At 33.1% G+C, this 18,281-nt stretch overlaps 2 protein-coding genes and 1 non-coding gene across 3 annotated transcripts in view; 1 reads left to right on the top strand and 2 right to left on the bottom strand.

The window, feature by feature from the left end:
• The window catches only part of Smp_122860 (family M13 non-peptidase homologue (M13 family)), a gene marked incomplete at both ends in the record, with an annotated part of 57,806 nt that extends 49,738 nt beyond the window's left edge, over positions 1-8,068 (bottom strand). The window contains 4 exons of the mRNA XM_018795935.1: positions 1,715-1,798; positions 2,876-2,992; positions 5,556-5,860; positions 7,957-8,068. Of these exons, the coding sequence (XP_018650197.1) occupies positions 1,715-1,798; positions 2,876-2,992; positions 5,556-5,860; positions 7,957-8,068 (618 nt within the window). The remainder of the gene's footprint in view (positions 1-1,714; positions 1,799-2,875; positions 2,993-5,555; positions 5,861-7,956) is intronic.
• A 2,105-nt stretch (positions 8,069-10,173) lies between these two features.
• On the top strand, positions 10,174-10,240 carry Smp_tRNA_00361_Pseudo_TTG.1.1. Its single transcript has one exon. It is a non-coding gene (tRNA).
• Positions 10,241-12,630: 2,390 nt separating this feature from the next.
• Positions 12,631-18,281, bottom strand: part of Smp_155140 (protein kinase) — a gene marked incomplete at both ends in the record, with an annotated part of 31,956 nt that continues 26,305 nt past the window's right edge. Inside the window, 3 exons of the mRNA XM_018795934.1 lie at positions 12,631-12,864; positions 14,200-14,359; positions 18,131-18,264. Of these exons, the coding sequence (XP_018650196.1) occupies positions 12,631-12,864; positions 14,200-14,359; positions 18,131-18,264 (528 nt within the window). The remainder of the gene's footprint in view (positions 12,865-14,199; positions 14,360-18,130; positions 18,265-18,281) is intronic.

Raw genomic sequence — 18,281 nt, 5'->3', positions numbered from 1 at the left:
TTTCAACGAAATAGCAATAATTATATAACATTATTCAATTCACTTGGATTTGATTTGTTCACGAAATCATGATTTTCCCGATCTTCTAAACGACGATTTTGTTCCGCCATAAAATTCAAAACAGCCAGGTTGTAGAGTGCGCTTTGAAAAGGTCATTAAAAATTAAAACAAAGCAAAACGATTATTGTTGTTTGACTGCTTAAAAACGTGATTACCATGTTATAAATACCAGGGAACATTGAACAGCTGAATTGGTCCAGTATGGACTGGTGAGCATTGAAGAACAACAACCCTAACAGTGATCGAAACCGAAACATCCAAATCTCGCCAAAGGTTCACAACCATTAAAACTATTGGAATGATCCCTGATGACTATCATTTCAAATGTACACTGATGAGGTGTCCGATACCATAACCAAACACTTGTCAAGTTATCCTTATTATTCAATGTGGACGATTCCTGACGAATACAACCTACGAATAAAATAATCTACGCAAAACCCCTTCCACCAATCTACATAGATGTATTTAAAACGCCACTTCAGAAACACATTGAACAGCTTAACAGATAGTCCATTCAAAATAAAACCGGTGAATTAATTCCAACAAACAACTAAAACACTTAGAATGCTTTTTTAACCCTCAATTGTATGCAGACTTTATGCACTGTCTATGGAATCTTCATTATCGCTGGTCAAGTCACAAAGACATTTACATCAAATTACCTGAGATTCTCAAGGAAAATTAACTCATCCGTTAATGTTTGACACATCATGTATACCAAATAAAGCATTCTCTCAAAATATGACACATATTGTTTTGCTTTCCACAATATGCACTAATGACGAAAACATTACCCTTGGAAATGTCAAATTAAAAAGAATCCAATGCTTTGTTTGTAAGTGATCACCCAGCATTGTCAAAATTGATCACTACTACTGTCTTTCGATTACTTTGAATACAAATAATCAAATGAAAATTCAATTTCAGCAAATACCTTTTATCTTCATCTGTTTCCAATTGTATTTGATGGAATCCACAACGATATTGGAGCGAAAATTTTTCTTCAACCTTTATTGGTAATTTATGGTAGTTTCTAAATCCAGTTTGATTGAACACTTTGTCAAACAAATAATCCCAATCGATCTAAACAGACAGTTTTGTAAATTTTCAAAAAATATTTTCAACAAACAGTTTGATTTCTTCATTATGTTTGTGTTAGTGAGAAAATTCGACAATTCACACCCACTAAGATTATGTAAAATATGTCTGATATTCGTAGAGCAGTATTACTGAGTTATTACTCGAGTCAGTAGAATAGTGAAATCTTCTACTTATCTAATATCCTAGAGTATTACTAAACTTTGTGTTAGGTCCCACTGCTGTCGATATTGAATTCTATCGATAAAGTTGCAATGCCACAACCAGTCTAGGTGACTCGATAGCATGTGCACCATATTGAGATGTAAGCTCGTTTAATGTTAGTTTAGAAAGTGTCTGAATCATGATTTAACAAGTATATGTTTAGTCGAAATGGGAAACCATTTATATTTCTCTACATCACAAAGATATTCAATTTAATTTGGTATCATCTAATAATCGACCAAAATGACTGGTTTCAACCTTTCGTCTAGTGGAATCTAAAAATCAATAGAAGATTTTTATTTATATCTTTTTATTTTTATGCAGTTTGAAAGGATATAAATGGATTTACCGGTGGACAAATGGCCTTTAATTCTTCAATGCTAACCGATTGGTTTGTTTTAAATGGTGTGGATGTTTGTGGATCCAAGAAAGCCTGAGAAACAAAACCGAAACAAAGAATAAGTACATGGAAATAACCAAACCCTAATTTGTATATGATATGAAACAGATAATGTGTTTAATGTTGAAATTAGAATTTTGTAAAGCATGGAAACAGAATTTCCCAACTAATGAGCATTTTATATATCTTGTTTAAATGATATTAAATAGCGTATAGTAGAGTCAGTGATACACTGGTTGAATCTTCAACTGATTGTGATTATCGTGTAGGTAAGTTGAAATAGGTTTGCGCAACTAGTGTTTGATTAATTCTGTCAGGAACATTTCAAGAGACTTCGGTTGGTATATAAAGAAACTGAATACGATATTTCAATATTTTTTGCACGGATTCCATGGAGTGAGTTTCTCTTACATAAGTGATTTTATTGCACCAACTACGAATGGAATAACTTTCAGAAGATATTTTTCATTACTGTTATGAGAACCGACTAATGAACCGTTTGATTTGAAACGATGAAAACCTATCAAATGCATTTATCTGAAAAATCAGTTTTATCGTCGTTTAGTATTACTTTCTTGTTAGCAGATCGTTCACTGACCTGGCAATGTCAGATGAAACATAAATCCCAGAGTTTGGTGATCGCGTATATTCAGTAGTCAGTGTACTTTCAGGAGGATGTGGGGATAATTTACTGAACGGAATGACTACTGCTGATGAACAGTAATAGATTTGAGGTCAGCATGGTATCTATTCACTCTTCAAGTAGTGTATACGTTTCGGTGTGCCAATATCAAACCTAATACCTTCAAGTTTCTGGGTGAGCAGGTTATGTTCATATGAGTGAGTTTTGTCTACGGTTTCAACTTTCAAGAATTATTTACTGTCCCCTCATCATTTATTTTCATTGGTAACGACTGTCTGATTGAGATAATACCACTTCCAGTTCGCCGTCACATATTGTGTTTAGTGAATAAAGGACTCATAACTTTTCAACAACTGATATCTCTGTGTATTACAACTAGACATTCATGTGGAGTGTATAACTTAAATCATGTAATAGTCAACATCATTTATTAGAAAGTAAGTCACAACAAACATTAGGTAACTTACATTAACTAGACGGTCAAATAACTGAAAAGCACCATGAAGTTTCGAATACTGTGACACTTTCATATTTAGTGAATCAGCTGATACATAAAGCATATCCTTCATGTTTGACACTCCATTCTATTTGAAGGAAGAAATGAAGTATATTTTGTTATGAAAAGATGATACAAAATTGAAATTATTGTGAATGTGATAACCAAGACATTATCAAACTTTGATGACACATCTATAATACACAACTGGTTTGTAATTTTTATCTTGACAGCTATAATTTCTAAATATGTCGACTAATGTACGTACATAACTGCCTAACAATTATACGTTTGAAATAAAGAATCGGTTCCATGTAAAGATTTCGGTCAGAGTGACCACATCTGTTTTTTCTGAATAAATGAACGTGTTATCAAATTCAATCTTGGTCATTCCTAGAATATTGATCACACAGAATACTTTGACTGAAATGACGTGAAATGATGTGAGATTTTGGATGTGACCTGGCTTTCATTTAACCAAACATTCACCTTTTGTCTGTTTGTAATAACTAAGATCGTGTTAATTTAATTTAAGAATTATCACTCTCTGAAGAAGTGACTTACACAAAGTCGCAAATTGTCAGAAATTCAATTTTCTACTCAGTGTGAAATTACAAATATGCTATTTGGATATCGTATAATAATCTGTGTTACGATTTGTGGATTTCAGTAAACGGAAATATAGTACACTCAGATTATTGACATCCATCTAATGTCTCATGAATTTAACGAATAATACAATGGACAATAAATTATGTTCCATACCAGTAAATTTAACATTGAGAATGACTAATATAATCTGCAAATTACCTCCTTCTTCATGAGACTTTGATCTGAAGTTAGCTGACCTGAAGAGATCTGATAGAAGTAAAATTATATTAGAATTCATGCAGATTGATAAGAATGCGACGATATAAGGAAAAGTCCGAATTTATCAGCATTCAACATATTATGTAACAGATAAAGAAACCCAATTTCATAAAATATTTGAAAGGAGACTGGGAAAGTGGGAGTATACAGCATTATGGTTAGCATTTATCAAATAACAAAACCTACAGCCAAAAATACTCGAAAGAATAACTGGTTCCCCAAATCGTTTACAGATATTTAGATGATATCTGAATTCTACCATATCCATATATATTTTGATAGTCGGGTGAAAATTTATTGAATATTCGCATGAACTACCTATTTCTCAAACGTTTTGCTCTGTGGTATTTCCAAGTCATGGGAATTTCGAAATTGTCATATGTGAATTAGTGGTAAACCAAATAATGGTCAACTCGTTATTAGTATAAAGTGTATTCTTGGAAGATGTTGTGGTAGTAGTCGATGAAATTACCACCGATTCCATAGTTTGTTTCTAATTATAAAGATGATTTATCTTTCCACGATCCAAGACGATATCTACGTAATTCATGGCAAATAAATAACGAAAGACTATTCTAATCGACTGATTGATTCTAAATTGTCTGTTCGGTCCAACTTTTAGAATTCGACCACCAGACATGGGTTTGGTTTACTGAAGTGTATTTCAGAAGTATTGGTTACAAGGAGAATCAACTAATTGCGTCTTCCTCCTATGAAAAATTTTTCTGTGCTGTGAACTTACAATTCATTTTATTCGTTCTCCACTATAAAGTGAAAATACAGAATTACACTGCAATACTGGAGTACTACACGTTTCTCTTACAACTGAAATATTATTGGATTGTTAATTCCTGTGAAGAGTTTCTATTTAATGGTGTTGATCAAATGCACAATGAAGTAATCAATCAAACTGAACCGAGATCTCGCACATAATGTATCAATATTAAGTTGTTGGAAATAACCAGAATGATGCCGTATACCTTGAGTTAGTTGGCACATGTCAACAAGCCATTTTTGCTATCATGATATCAGTGATTTTCCTTTTCAAGTTCTGGCAAGTATATAGTGATAAAACATTCATAGTTCATGATTCGCTTACTTCAGTTATGTTTTATGATTTGAGGTCACATAATATGTATTATTATGTATTATGTACTTTGCATTTCAGTAATACAGACATAAGGATGATCAGATTCCGTTAACTTATCACGAGTGGGAAGTAATAAATGACAATCAAATTCACAATATCCATTGAAGATTGATACATATTTTTTAAATAATCACTTACTATTAGCTTCAATACCCTATAGTATGACTTTGCATTTCAGTAATACAGACATAAGGATGATCAGATTCCGTTAACTTATCACGAGTGGGAAGTGATAAATGACAATCAAATTCACAATATCCATTGAAGATTGATACACATTTTTTAAATAATCACTTACTATTAGCTTCAATACCCTCATAAACAGCATGTCTCATACAATTTGATGTATGTAATTCAGGAAACTATTCTGATAATTTAGCACTCGGGTTTCTAGTTAGTCAGACTATTTAGTTTAGTTTATGTGAATAATATATCGTAGTGTTGTTTCGCTTGTCATTGTGTCATCATTCCATTACTGGTTGATTATTATGGCTAAATGATCGCATTGTCCTTACTATTCAGTCGGAACAATATAAACAGTATGTATTTTATTGGATAGTTGGATGGTGTTTAATTGTGTCATTTTATAACACATGAACTGCTGTCCATATACATTATGAATTCAACTTACTCGAATCGCTCGATTCTCTTGATCGATATCCAATGAAAATAAGGGTGAATGCCCTGTTGTGCTTATCAGTGGTAGGTATAAATCAGTCAGACTCAAATTTAGAATATTTCTGGCAGCCTTAGATGTATTTGTCACATTTGTTGAAAGAGATGTCAATAAATCCCATTCACCGAATGCCATCGAAATTAACTGACGCAACTGATCTCTAACATGATCATTTGAATCATAAGGACCTTTTATACAAGCTTCGTAAAATTTGCGAGTAGTAGACAGGTGGGGATCATCCAAGGCATATGACTTGTTAGCTTGATTTGAAAAAGTCGATGTTTGTGAGAATTGTAATTGGGTAGTGAAGAAATCAAATAAATTTACAAATCATATGAACAGAGACAATGTGAAACATATTGCTCATGAAATAGGTACACGGAATATATCCACTAAGATTTAAGATGATGAAGATTGGTTAGACAAATTGTCTTCCATTCGGAAAATTCATTTTCGAAGCTGCGCAATCGCGAATGTGTACTCATTTTTCAAAATGGTGATAATTACAATAATAGTGATAATGAAATTATGTTAAACATGGTAACAGTGAGGTAGAATAAATGGCACTATCAAGATGTTATTCTTATCAATGGAAACAGATAATAGTTTTATTGTTAATGGCTTGAATATTTATTAAGAAGATGAATGAGGAAATTGTAGTTGGGAAAGAAAGGATCAGCACGACAAGATAATACAGTTATTTATTCTGTCCCACTGGTACCATGTTTAACATAATTTTCTAATAACTATCATTGTAATTATTATCATTTTGAAAAACGAGTACACAATTGCGACTGTGCAGCATTAAAAATGAATTTGCCGAAAACAAAACACATCGTTGAACCAATCTTCTAATATAGCCTAGTCATGTTCATAAATTGTACGCCTTACAATCCTAGTTATATTAAACTTATTCAAATAGTATTGAGTGAGAATTCCAGATCACATGCTGAAAGTAATCGTGCATGAGAAGCGATTTAGAGAACATATATGTAGTAGCTCGTTAGAAAGTGTATAGAGTTATTCAACTTGATCATGACTAGTTTTATTCGTCTGATTAATCACACTCTATTACAAATATTCGAATGAGGCATTCAGTAATCCCTGATTATCTGTTAACTTCTTCTTCAGTTGAAAAATCCTTCATTGCTCTTCAGGTGAATCTCAGCATCAGATACTACTTGAAGTGATTAGTTCCATTTTTATAGTCATTTCTTAATAAAATAATAGCAATATATATATATAAACACAATCATATCATATTGTTGGCAATATGAAAATACTTGCCAATGATGTTATAGAAGTATTGGTCAGTGGCTATTTCGACCTGTTTAAAAGTGTTAATATCCCGTTCATTACTCGGTATTGGATTGTTTCTCTCCCACTCTGTGCATGCATAAAGATAAAATTTTTCACATGGATCCATAGTATGCAAACCGGTGGTTGCATTCTGACTTGAAGTCTGAGACAGTGCTATTCCTATGAGAAAACAAAATAACGTCTTAACAAAACACTAATTCAGATTGAATAGAAAGATTTACATTATTACATATTTACATGTATAAACGTTAGTCTATCTACACACAAATTGAATTTATCACCTTAGCTCACAAAACAAGATCGGCGCAAATTATTCTGATAATAAGTATCAGTTCATGCTGTGTCAAGAAATTCAATTCACAATGGTTGGTATTATCCTGTTGTTGGTATCTCGACTAGAAGTTGGTCAGTGTTAGTTGGGATATGTGAATCCTGTTCTGAATACCTCAATACTTCACAGGTTTATGAAGAGAAGATGGATGCCACTGACAGCCTAATTGAGGACGCATGTTCTGAATCCTACTGATAGTCATAGTTCGTACTATCTAAAGAGATATATTTGTGACATTATACAGGTCATTTTGATCATTTGTATTAAAGTTCTTCAGGTAGTCATGTTTATTCTTCACCAGTTCCATTGAATTCGGAAATACAGATACAAAACCGTCAATGCAATGTGAAATAACAGTGAGTTATTTCTCCGTAATCCCATAACACTAACCGATCTCAATACTGAGAAAATTGAAGAAATTTGAAACATTTTGTGTTTAACCTCAAAGTCAGTGTTTTGATTTCTTTGTCTTGCGTACACGTGACACATCCTCTACGTTGACAGTCCATTATACAACTGCTATAGGCTGCTTAGAGAATTGGTTCATGTCTCGTGTTCCAAGTCACACTGTTTTCATAGTTTAAACCATATAAAGAGATATCTTTGTGACGAATTTAGTCATATTCGTGATCTTTATTTCAATCAGACATATAAGGATCATGAACATTTAGTGAAAAATTTAACATCTGCCAAATTATAACCCACTGTCATTTATAATAACTGGAGACTTTATACATATTGCTCCAACGGAATCTAGGTCTATCCTCTCATCTTTAAACGAATTATAATTTTTAATACCATTAGTCCATTGTTGCATTACTAGAGACAATCTCATTTTTCGTTATCAACTAAGATACCACACATGATTTTCAAGTGACTGTATTCACCGAGGAGTTTACCGATTAACTATTCGATATCTCACTAACTACCTTCATGTCATCGAGGTGATTGTTGCAAAATGACATTGACTTAGGCACTGATTTGACTGATATGAATACAAACTGTGAGGTATAAATTCATTTTAAACATCATTAGTGCACATAGTTCATGCAAATATGATAAATCTGTATCATGCAAAATTTAGTTTTCTAACTGATCCCTATAACGAGTTACCTCACATAGAAATAAAATGAATAGGTCAAAACCTATAATACGATTTTGATAGTGGGTACACATACTCAGGTTTATGTAATGTGATGGCATTATGATTGTCAAACAGTACAAGTTATATGAAATATCATCTACGATTATTTTGTTTGGAGAATACAAATTCAAAAAATCTTGTGTCATTCTACAAGTCCATTGTGTCTCTTTTCCACCTGTTTAATGCTGAAGTGCCTATCAACTCAGTGAATTACAAATCAGAAAGAAAACTACAAGTATAAGAAACCTCAATTGCAATGACTGGAGGATTATTCTATTCATAGAACAGACTATATAACGCCTAACAATTAGGCGAAATTAAAATTCACCGTACTGATGAAGATGACATGAAATTTAGATTTAGGAAATTTGTAAAAGAATTAAAGATGACACAACTTACCATGACAACAACTGAAGACAAAGTAGATCATCACTGAAACTGATGTGATTATTAAGACAAACTGGAATTGTTTAACTTTACCATATTGTATAGTGGTTTTCGCTGTAAAATATAGTTGATCAGTAGACATATTGTCTTGTATATAGTACTGTAGAATATTTTCTTCTGTTGACACGTGTTCTTCTTATTAAAAAAGGAACAACTGTCACGGAATATATACCAATTTACAAAATTGAATTTCATAAAACATTGGTTAATAATGATCATCATTATTATTGATTTTTGATAAGAATGGAGGAGACTTATCAGGTCAAACGAAAGTGAAGTGAAGTTATGCAACGTAATTAGTTGTACTCACATTTCACAATTAACAGAGGTCTCAGTCTCTGTTGATTATTCGCTTATTAACCTAGATGTTTTTATTAAAGCCTGTGTTCAACTATTATTCTGTTCATTGTACGTCTTTTGGTTAGTTTTGTTTGACTACAAACATTGAATCACGTGTTATCAAATCGAGCTGGCACATTTGCGTTCTCCGGTCTACTTCTTTGATCCGATTCTCCAACTGTTTGTCTGCATCAACGCGTGTATCGAAAATATGTATCTCAAATCTACTCTCATACTTGACTTATTTTATTCCGTTGTTCTCTAGAGCGAATTATGTTGATAATTATATACGAGGGTTTCATTAACGTCAGTATACGATCGAATTGTAGTCAGATCAATGGACCACTAAATATCCTATCAAAAAGTAATAAGAATAAATAATTTAAATACATCAAATAGATTTTCATATTGTCAAATCTGTTTAATTTTATGTTGGGCGTTCTATAAATACACATTTTTATCGTCATTCACGAAGCCCACTGTTTCGGCTTTCTAACTAACTTTCAAACATTTTGCCAAATGCAATTCGTGAATAAACAAGAATTTGGTGATACAATAGAATTCTATTCTAAGCCAAAGTATATGAAGTTGATGATCATCTGGAGGGCATCTGTTGACAGTAGAATTTTGGAAATTTCTCGAAATTATTCAAAAAGCAAATAATCCTTAGTAAATCTTATAAGTCAAATCAAAATATAAATTTATTAAGAACGCTGACTGAAGAAACATATTTTCAACACTTTTAGACCTCCATTTAGATTTTCAGAGATGATAGTCAATACTTTATTAAACCTTATGATAAGCCTACCTTTATGGTATTGAAAAATAAAAAAAAATAAAAATTTTCTTTCTAAAGTAAATTAAATAGAAATATACTTAGTATTGTTTGTTTGGATCTTCCCGATGATGTTTTAGGACTGCAACTGGTCAGTCTCTAATTGGCATATGTGCTTGTGCAATGAGGTGAAGTTGAAGCAAGTGGCTATCAGGACTCAGTGGCCGAGTGGATAACGCAATGGCGTTTGAAGCGAAAGGTACTGGGTTCGAGTCCCACAGTGAACATTAACTCTGAGATGCAGGTACATCCAGTTGACGAGTCCCAAATAGGACGAAACGCGCGTCCTGGATTCCACTGCTAGCCACTATCCATCTTTGTTCACCATGTTTGTAAATTAAATAGACTTTTCATTTTATTTTTATCAAAATAATAACTTACACAATCAAAGTGCCTTAATTAAAAACGAAGTATTTCAGAAAAAACAGACTTTGTTTTTTAAAAAAAAAGAAAAAGGAGACATTATAGAACAACATTTGAGAAAGAAAAAAAAGAATAGCTGAAAAGAGATAAACAAAACGGCATATAGAAGAGTGCGGTGATTTTAGACAATAATCTGAACATAGTAAAATATACATATTCATTATGTACAACGAGAAAGAATAATATTGTGCATATTTATGTATTTATGATATTGATATAAGTTTTTTACAAAAATCAACTCATTCTTATCTTTTTCTTTTTTTGTTTGATCATTTGAAAGATCACCCGATCTGTTTTCATAAAATAAAAATGATAAAAAAAATTGATCAAGTCATTTGATCGGCCAAATTTTAACCAATCACCTACACATATACACAAACAGTCAAGAAACAAAAAACATTATCTTTAAAAATAAATTCAACAATACTTTTTTTCTCTCTCTATTTTGTAATTTTGATAAGGTGAACAAAGAACCAAAAAGTATAGGTGTATATATATATATATATATATATATGTATATAAGAAAAGGGTAAACTGTATAAAAAGTAAGAGAATAACCAAACCATGAAAGACTGAGCATAGTAAATAAGTTTGTACTTCTTTTATTTTTTTATTTTTAAAAAAAATACAAAAAAACGAACGGAAAGTTATAAGAATCATTGATTGGTAATATCCCATCAAAATGCTAAGTTCATTTATTAACACAATGTAGTCTATTACAGTGTGCTTATGCTGTACATAACTGTATCATTAACAGTTAAATGTAGAGATAAGTTATAATTTGACATATATATATTTCTATATTTTCTTTAAGAGAATTTGTGGAAATGACAGTAGTTGTACTAAGAATTGCAATGATATAGAAATTTCCATTTCCATTTTATTTACTCTTAGTATACAGATCATTATAGAATGAGTAGAGTATCTCTTAATTTCACATTGATGAAAAAAAAGAAAATTGCAATTTTATTCATTCTTATCGATTCATATAAAGTTGTCATTTGATTTAGAAGAAAAACATATTGATTTAATTATTGCATTGTATCCAAATGTTTCCATCGGGATTCACATATATATTATCTTGAATCTCATGAAACAATATTTGAATGATATAATAATGGTAGAAGGCAATCACTGGAACCCGCTAATAATAGAAATGGATGTAATAAAAGTTGAGCAGCTGTTGCTCTTCTGAATGGATCACGAACTAACATTAGTCCAAGAAATGAATTTAGTTTCCTAGATGACTGAAATATAAGAAAGAGTTGTTTTTTTTAAAAGTTTCTATACAATAGGTAGTAAATAGAGAATTATTCAATAAAACATTTTAGATAAAATGATGAGATTTTCAAATAACTAATCAGCAAACCTGACGATAGTTATTGTGTGATGACTGATAACTGTTGACTTCTGAGGAGTATATTTTTCGCAATTCTTACTTGTATGTAGGGGACTAATGTGACACAGGAAATGTGATTTGAAATACGGTCGTAAAAGATAAATTAAAAGAGAACTAATTTTTCTGATTATGCCACTTTAGACTAGTGTGCATCCAAATCTATGCTTGATTTGTAGAGCATTAAGTTGGCAGTTAAACATCTACATATGAGCTTTAATCAACTGATAAAATAGCACGATTATGAATGTTTCCGTATCACTTTAGTATAACTATCTTGTTAACCCTACACGTGACAACTCAGCAAAACGTGCAACTTGAATTGTCTGCTCACCATTGGTAAAAGTTATGATGAAATTCCCCAACTCTTTAACTATATGGTTATAATGACTTTGGTACTTAACCAAGCTAATTGTATAGGAATCACATATCATTTATATAAAATGTGAGTTACTTATATTTCAGATTAACGGGAATGCTAAAATATGAATCAATGGACTTCAACATATCGGTTGATGAACACCATCCTAATATATCTTTATTCCTTAATTCTTGTAATGGTGTTGAGTCTAGAATTAGCATTTACGTGACGTTCTAAGCCTAAACAGTTTAGTAGAGCAGTAGTTTTTTTATTTAATGTTTCTATGTGTTTCAAAAGATTTCAAAATTAAATACACCTCATCATAGATTTTTTTCATCAGTAAGCAAATCAGTCAATAATAAATGGGTACAAACATAATGTTTAAAAAACAGTAACAGTTGCAAAATATGCACCAAAAGCCAAACATATACCATTCATACCTTGTGAGGATACATTAAATGGGGAATAGCATCTCTTTGAATATTTCTCATTGCGCGTAATGGTGGTTCGTTAAAAAATGTTGGTTCGCCATCAACCATTTCAATTAATAAGACACCCATTGACCATACATCAACAGATGTGTTATAAGGTAATCGACTGATCACCTCAGGGGACATCCAATATGGTGTTCCTACAAGACTACGCCTTCGAGGTTGATCAGGAGAGACCTTGATATAAATGCACAATAAACAGATGCTTGGAATTCGGGCAGTTGTTCACAGGTATCAGTTAAACATAACCATGGGAAAAATTGTAAACATTGTAAAAACATAACAGTACGGTATTTCTTACAGATACATAAAATTCAGTGGCTCCTAAGTTCTGTTTTTGTGAATTGAAAGTAGTTAACAGAAGTGCAACATTTTGTCTTACACAAAAACATGGTTCAAAATGTTTATTCATAAATATTAGAGAAAATATGCTCACCCTACTTGATTTGCCTGGTATAACAAGGAAAGATCAGTTGAAGTGGACTAAGTAACGTTCACCGTAATATATAAATAATTGGATTACTAAGGAAGGTAATGTTAGGACCAAATAACCGTCCATTATTTTTTTGGTTCGCAATAGCTCGTGAACATTTTACAATTGCTTCGTTGCTTAATAAAATACTACTATTCTAAATTCTCAATATAACACTGAAATAAAAACAACATTGTTTTTTCGCATGATTTATTACATTTATCTGAGATTTAACTGTTGAATGAATGAACACTTATGATTATATTTTATGACAGTTCTACAATTTGGCTGCCATCAGAAAGTGTTTACACAAAATCAGCTTAGTAAATTGATTCATTCTTCCGGTCGATTATTAAAACTCGAACTCTGTATTCATAAATCGACCTAGGTGGTGGTTGGATGTAGGTGATTGTATACCGTGAACCTATTTGTTTTTCCCAATTTGGCACTCGTTAGCGAGTTGTACCTGAAATATTTAGGGAACTTATAATCCCTTGGGTATTTGATACCGTGTAACCCAGCTTCAAAGTCACAGACGTTAATATGTGGTTGTTCGGGCCACTATCGACCTTATGTAGGACTAAGTTGCAAAGACAATTCAAGTTAGTTATACTTGAAAGATTTTGATAATATGTTCAATTTTTTGGATATCTCTTGTGAAATAATAAAAATACTTTTGTTTATTTCAGGATAGATATAAAAATGAAATTTGGTATGAAGCTCACATAAAAGTCATACGATCTGTTGTTCAAAATATAAAGAGGATGATAATGTTGAGAAAATTATCGCTGAAACAAAAATAGTTAAGAATAAATTATAATTGAAATAATCTGAATGACTGAAATTCAAATATTTTCAAAGTTTTGTCCAGACACTTTGTCTGACTATTCATTTAAAAGTAGTGAACAATGAAGGCTCAAATCAGAATCGATTGAAGTAGAAAGGAAACGTTTCCGAACATAATGAAATAAACACTTAAAGTTTGCATTTTGAAGTTATACGGAAACAACATATATACATACTTTCATATTATAACTTACTCTTGCACAAAATCCAAAGTCTGAAAGCTTTACACGTCCATTGATTGACAATAAAATAGAATCAGATTTGATATCTCTATGAATGATACCATGGTCATGCAGAAACGCCAACGCTCGAAGTACATCACGACAGATGGTGGCTATCTGTTTCTCTGACATTCTACAATACATCAAATGTTAATCACCAAAAAATCATTTTCATTTTGAAGATGAATCCACTCTGCTTTCATGATTAAAGTCATATAACCTAATTAGTTAACTTACAGTGATTTCGAGATTTGTTACGTCATAAGTTAAAGGAAAAGTAAATAGAAAAATATTTCCAAATTATTTAGCTAAATATCTCACTTATAAGAAGAAATCAATTTCAAAATTTTCATAATTTATTTTAGGAAAATTAACACGATAGGAGATCAGGGAATAACAACAGTAATTGCAGAATACGATGAGTTCGTTATATTTCGATGCTTTCTTTTTAATAACATGCAAGCTAATATGTTCAATTATTTCCAATCACTTACATAACTGTATTTTGCAAATAGTGTGATTCTCAGTTTTTTCGAGTTTGTGAAAGGAACCGACTGTATGAAATTCGATACAGTCAAATTATTGCATAAACTAATATTCATGTCAATCAGCATATATGAAATCAATAATCCAGATAAAATTGGCCAGGTTTAATGCAGAGTACATCATTTAAGAAACTGTAACATGTGAATCAAGGAGTGTTGTTTGTCATATAAAATCAAATCGAATCGTTAATGTTGGGATGACTAATATGTAGTGTTAACTTGAATCAGTTTATAAGTGAAATAAAATCGTAAGATAAATTATCAGAATATATATAGTTGACATGGGGATGAGATAGAACAATGGGATTACAAATCAGAAATTACGTAATATGTAGAATAATATGAATTAGGTCAGATATAGTAAATAGGGGTGGATGCTGAATAAATTTCTCTAAAAGGTTAGCAAGTGTGATAAGCATAATAATAATAGTAAGAAGAATAATAATAATAATAAGAAGAATGACTAGTAAGATGTGTAAATAAAATAAGTTTAAGATATAAAAATGAACATTAATCAAATTAATGTCACCATATTATAAAAGGAGCGGCTGGACATATTTCTTTTGGATGGCAAGCTCTGGCTTTTTGATCCGAATAGCAATTGCCTCAGCCATCTGTAGTATTCTCAGTCTGACGGAATTAGGTAGACTGCTGTGAACACGATATATTATTGTGAAAGATTGGTGCATCTGGTAACTGCCGGAAGCTCTTCCAACTCATCCGAGCCACTGGCAGCAAGAAGTCTGGTGTGAGTGAAACAATCTACGAGGATGACGGGATGCCAATCACAAACATCTCTCGACGTCTTCGACGATGGGCAGAATTTTTCGAAGGGCAGTTCAACTGGCCTGCTGCTCCGGCAACATCAACCAGTTTATCCTGCCCCCCATGACCGGTGACGACTGATCCATCAAAGGAGGCGGAAGTCCGCAAGGAACTCCAACTCTTGAAACGTTACAAATCACCGGGCCCAGATGACTTACCTCCGGCTCTTTTTAAAGATGGTGGTGACTTTCTGGCTATGGAACTGACGTTGTTGTTTGCAAAGGTTTGGGAGCAAGAAAGTGTTCCAACATCATGGAATGAGTCAATAGTCGTCCCTACCTTTAAAAAGGGTTGAAGTTGTTCCTGTAACAACTATCGGGGGATAAGTCTACTTCCGATTGCGTCCAAACTATTGGCTTCTATCATTCTTCGTAGGTTGTTTAAAACCCGAGAACGATTGACTCGAGAGGAGCAGGCTGGTTTCCGTTCTGATCGAGGATGCATTGATCACATCTTCACCCTCCGCCAAATGATCGAACACCGTCATACTTATCGCAGGCCAACAATCGTAGTGTTTATTGATATCAGGGCTGCCTTCGATTCGTTGGACAGGACTGTTCTCTGGGATTGTCTATTGAAGAAGGGTGTGCCTGAGAAGTTCATTAACATCTTAAAGGCCCTGTATACGAACACCTCAGGCAGAGTGAGGACATACAACCACCTTTCTCAATTGTTTCATTCGAGCAGCGGGGTTAGGCAAGGTTGCTCAATCTCACCATTCCTCTTCAACTTTGCCATCGACGACATCCTGGAAACAGCTCTGATGGATGTAAGTAATGGCGGTGTGGATCTGCTGCCTGGAGAACGACTTCTCGACCTCGAGTATGCGGATGATATTGTCTAACTGTGCGATAATGCCCAAGGCATGCAATCCGCACCTAATCAGTTGGCAATCAGTGTCCGCAGGTACGGCATGTGCTTTGCACCCTTCAAGTGCAAGGTACTCCTACAAGATTGGCAGGATTCTCATCCTGTACTCACCCTAGATGGTGAGGGGATCGAAGTAGTTGAGAAGTTCGTGTATCTAGGTAGCTACATAAGTGCTGGTGGGGGCGTGAGTGATGAAACTGATGCACGTATAATGAAAGCCAGAGCGGCTTATGCCAATCTGGGCCATCTTTGGCGCCTTCGTGATGTTAGTCTGGCTGTAAAAGGTCGGATCTACAACGCGTCGGTGAAAGTAGTTTCGCTCTATGCTTGTGAAACCGGACCTCTCCGAGTTGAGGATGTTAGACGTCTCTCTGTGTTCGATCATCGTTATCTCCGAAGGATTGCTGACATCCAGTGGCAACACCATGTTAGTAATGCAGAGGTTCGGCATCGTGTGTTCGGGCGCAGAGACGATAATTCAATTGGTGTCACCATCTTGAAACACCGACTTCGGTGGCTTGGACATGTTTTACGAATGTCGTCCCAGAGACTTCCACGTCGTACATTATTTGCCAACTCTGGGAGTGGTTGGAAAACGCGGAGAGGAGGTCAGTGTATGACATGGTGTTGTGGTATAAAAGAAAGGGCTAGCTTCTGTTGGTCCTTCACGATTCCCTGGCTGGGGTCCGAGAGATGGTGCAACACAGTGGCTAGAGACGTTATCAGATATGGCTCAGAATAGAAGCCAGTGGCGATCCTGCTGTAACCTTCTTTTACTTTCTTCATAAAGAGTGGCTATAACTTTCTTAACTGAGAGAGCTCTTCTGGTTGTACATTTCAGTTCCCCATCATTACTCTTTTCCTTTTCTTTATTTCCTTCTTTTATATATACACATCTTTCTTCTCCTCCCATTCTCATTATTTTGTGTGGCGCATATGTATCCGGTGCCCTTTGTACCAATATATATGTGATTAAATAACTAAATAAAATAATTTATTACATATACAGAATGTCTACACTACTAAATAATATTAAATCATTGAAATGTACACTATAGCAAATTGCCTTTAAAAGGAAAATAAATAATAAGACAATAGATCAGAGATGGTTTACGTTTCTGAAAGTGATAAAAGGCATAAAAAACAGAAGTAAAGATTATCAAATGACAATTCAGTATTTGTATCAAAATTATGATAAAGAAGAATTTATTGTACAACCATTTTTCACTCAATCAGACACTCTTCACTAAACTAAATTTACTGCTATACTCTTAAATGAGGTTCCAAGACGATATCAGCATGAATGATGTCCTTTTGGTAATTCGTACTTATTTGAACACTATGAAATAAACATTACAGTCAAACAGTAGTATAGGAGAACTTGCTTTTCATTGATTTAGTTTTCAAACATTATGATAAAACTATGTATTGAGAAACTAATAAACTCCTCAGCATCATCTGAAAAACTAGTGATTAAGGTGATTATTTTGAACATCACACAGTTTTCTTGATTCACTTGTTAAGTCATTGAAATCGCACAGCATTTCGTGTGATAATTTCTCATGTCAACTCTTGAAAAAGTAGATGTATCCGAAAAGACAAATAATGGTAAGTGAAATTTAAAAAAGTGCTTCAAAAAAACCGAATAAATATTCATGACTCACAGTGTTCGTGTAACAATATTGGTTAGTGCACCACCTTCTAAATATTCCATAGCCACCCATAATTCATTACCAATTAAATAGGATCCAAACATTTCAACAATATTTGGATGAGGGTAACTTTGCATAATAATTACCTTTTAGAATAAAAATA

The sequence above is a fragment of the Schistosoma mansoni genome, chromosome 2 (assembly GCF_000237925.1).
Source record: "Schistosoma mansoni strain Puerto Rico chromosome 2, complete genome".
NCBI lineage: Eukaryota > Metazoa > Platyhelminthes > Trematoda > Strigeidida > Schistosomatidae > Schistosoma > Schistosoma mansoni.
The sequence above is the reverse complement of the archived record's forward strand: the minus strand, read 5'-3'. Positions and strand labels throughout refer to the sequence as shown.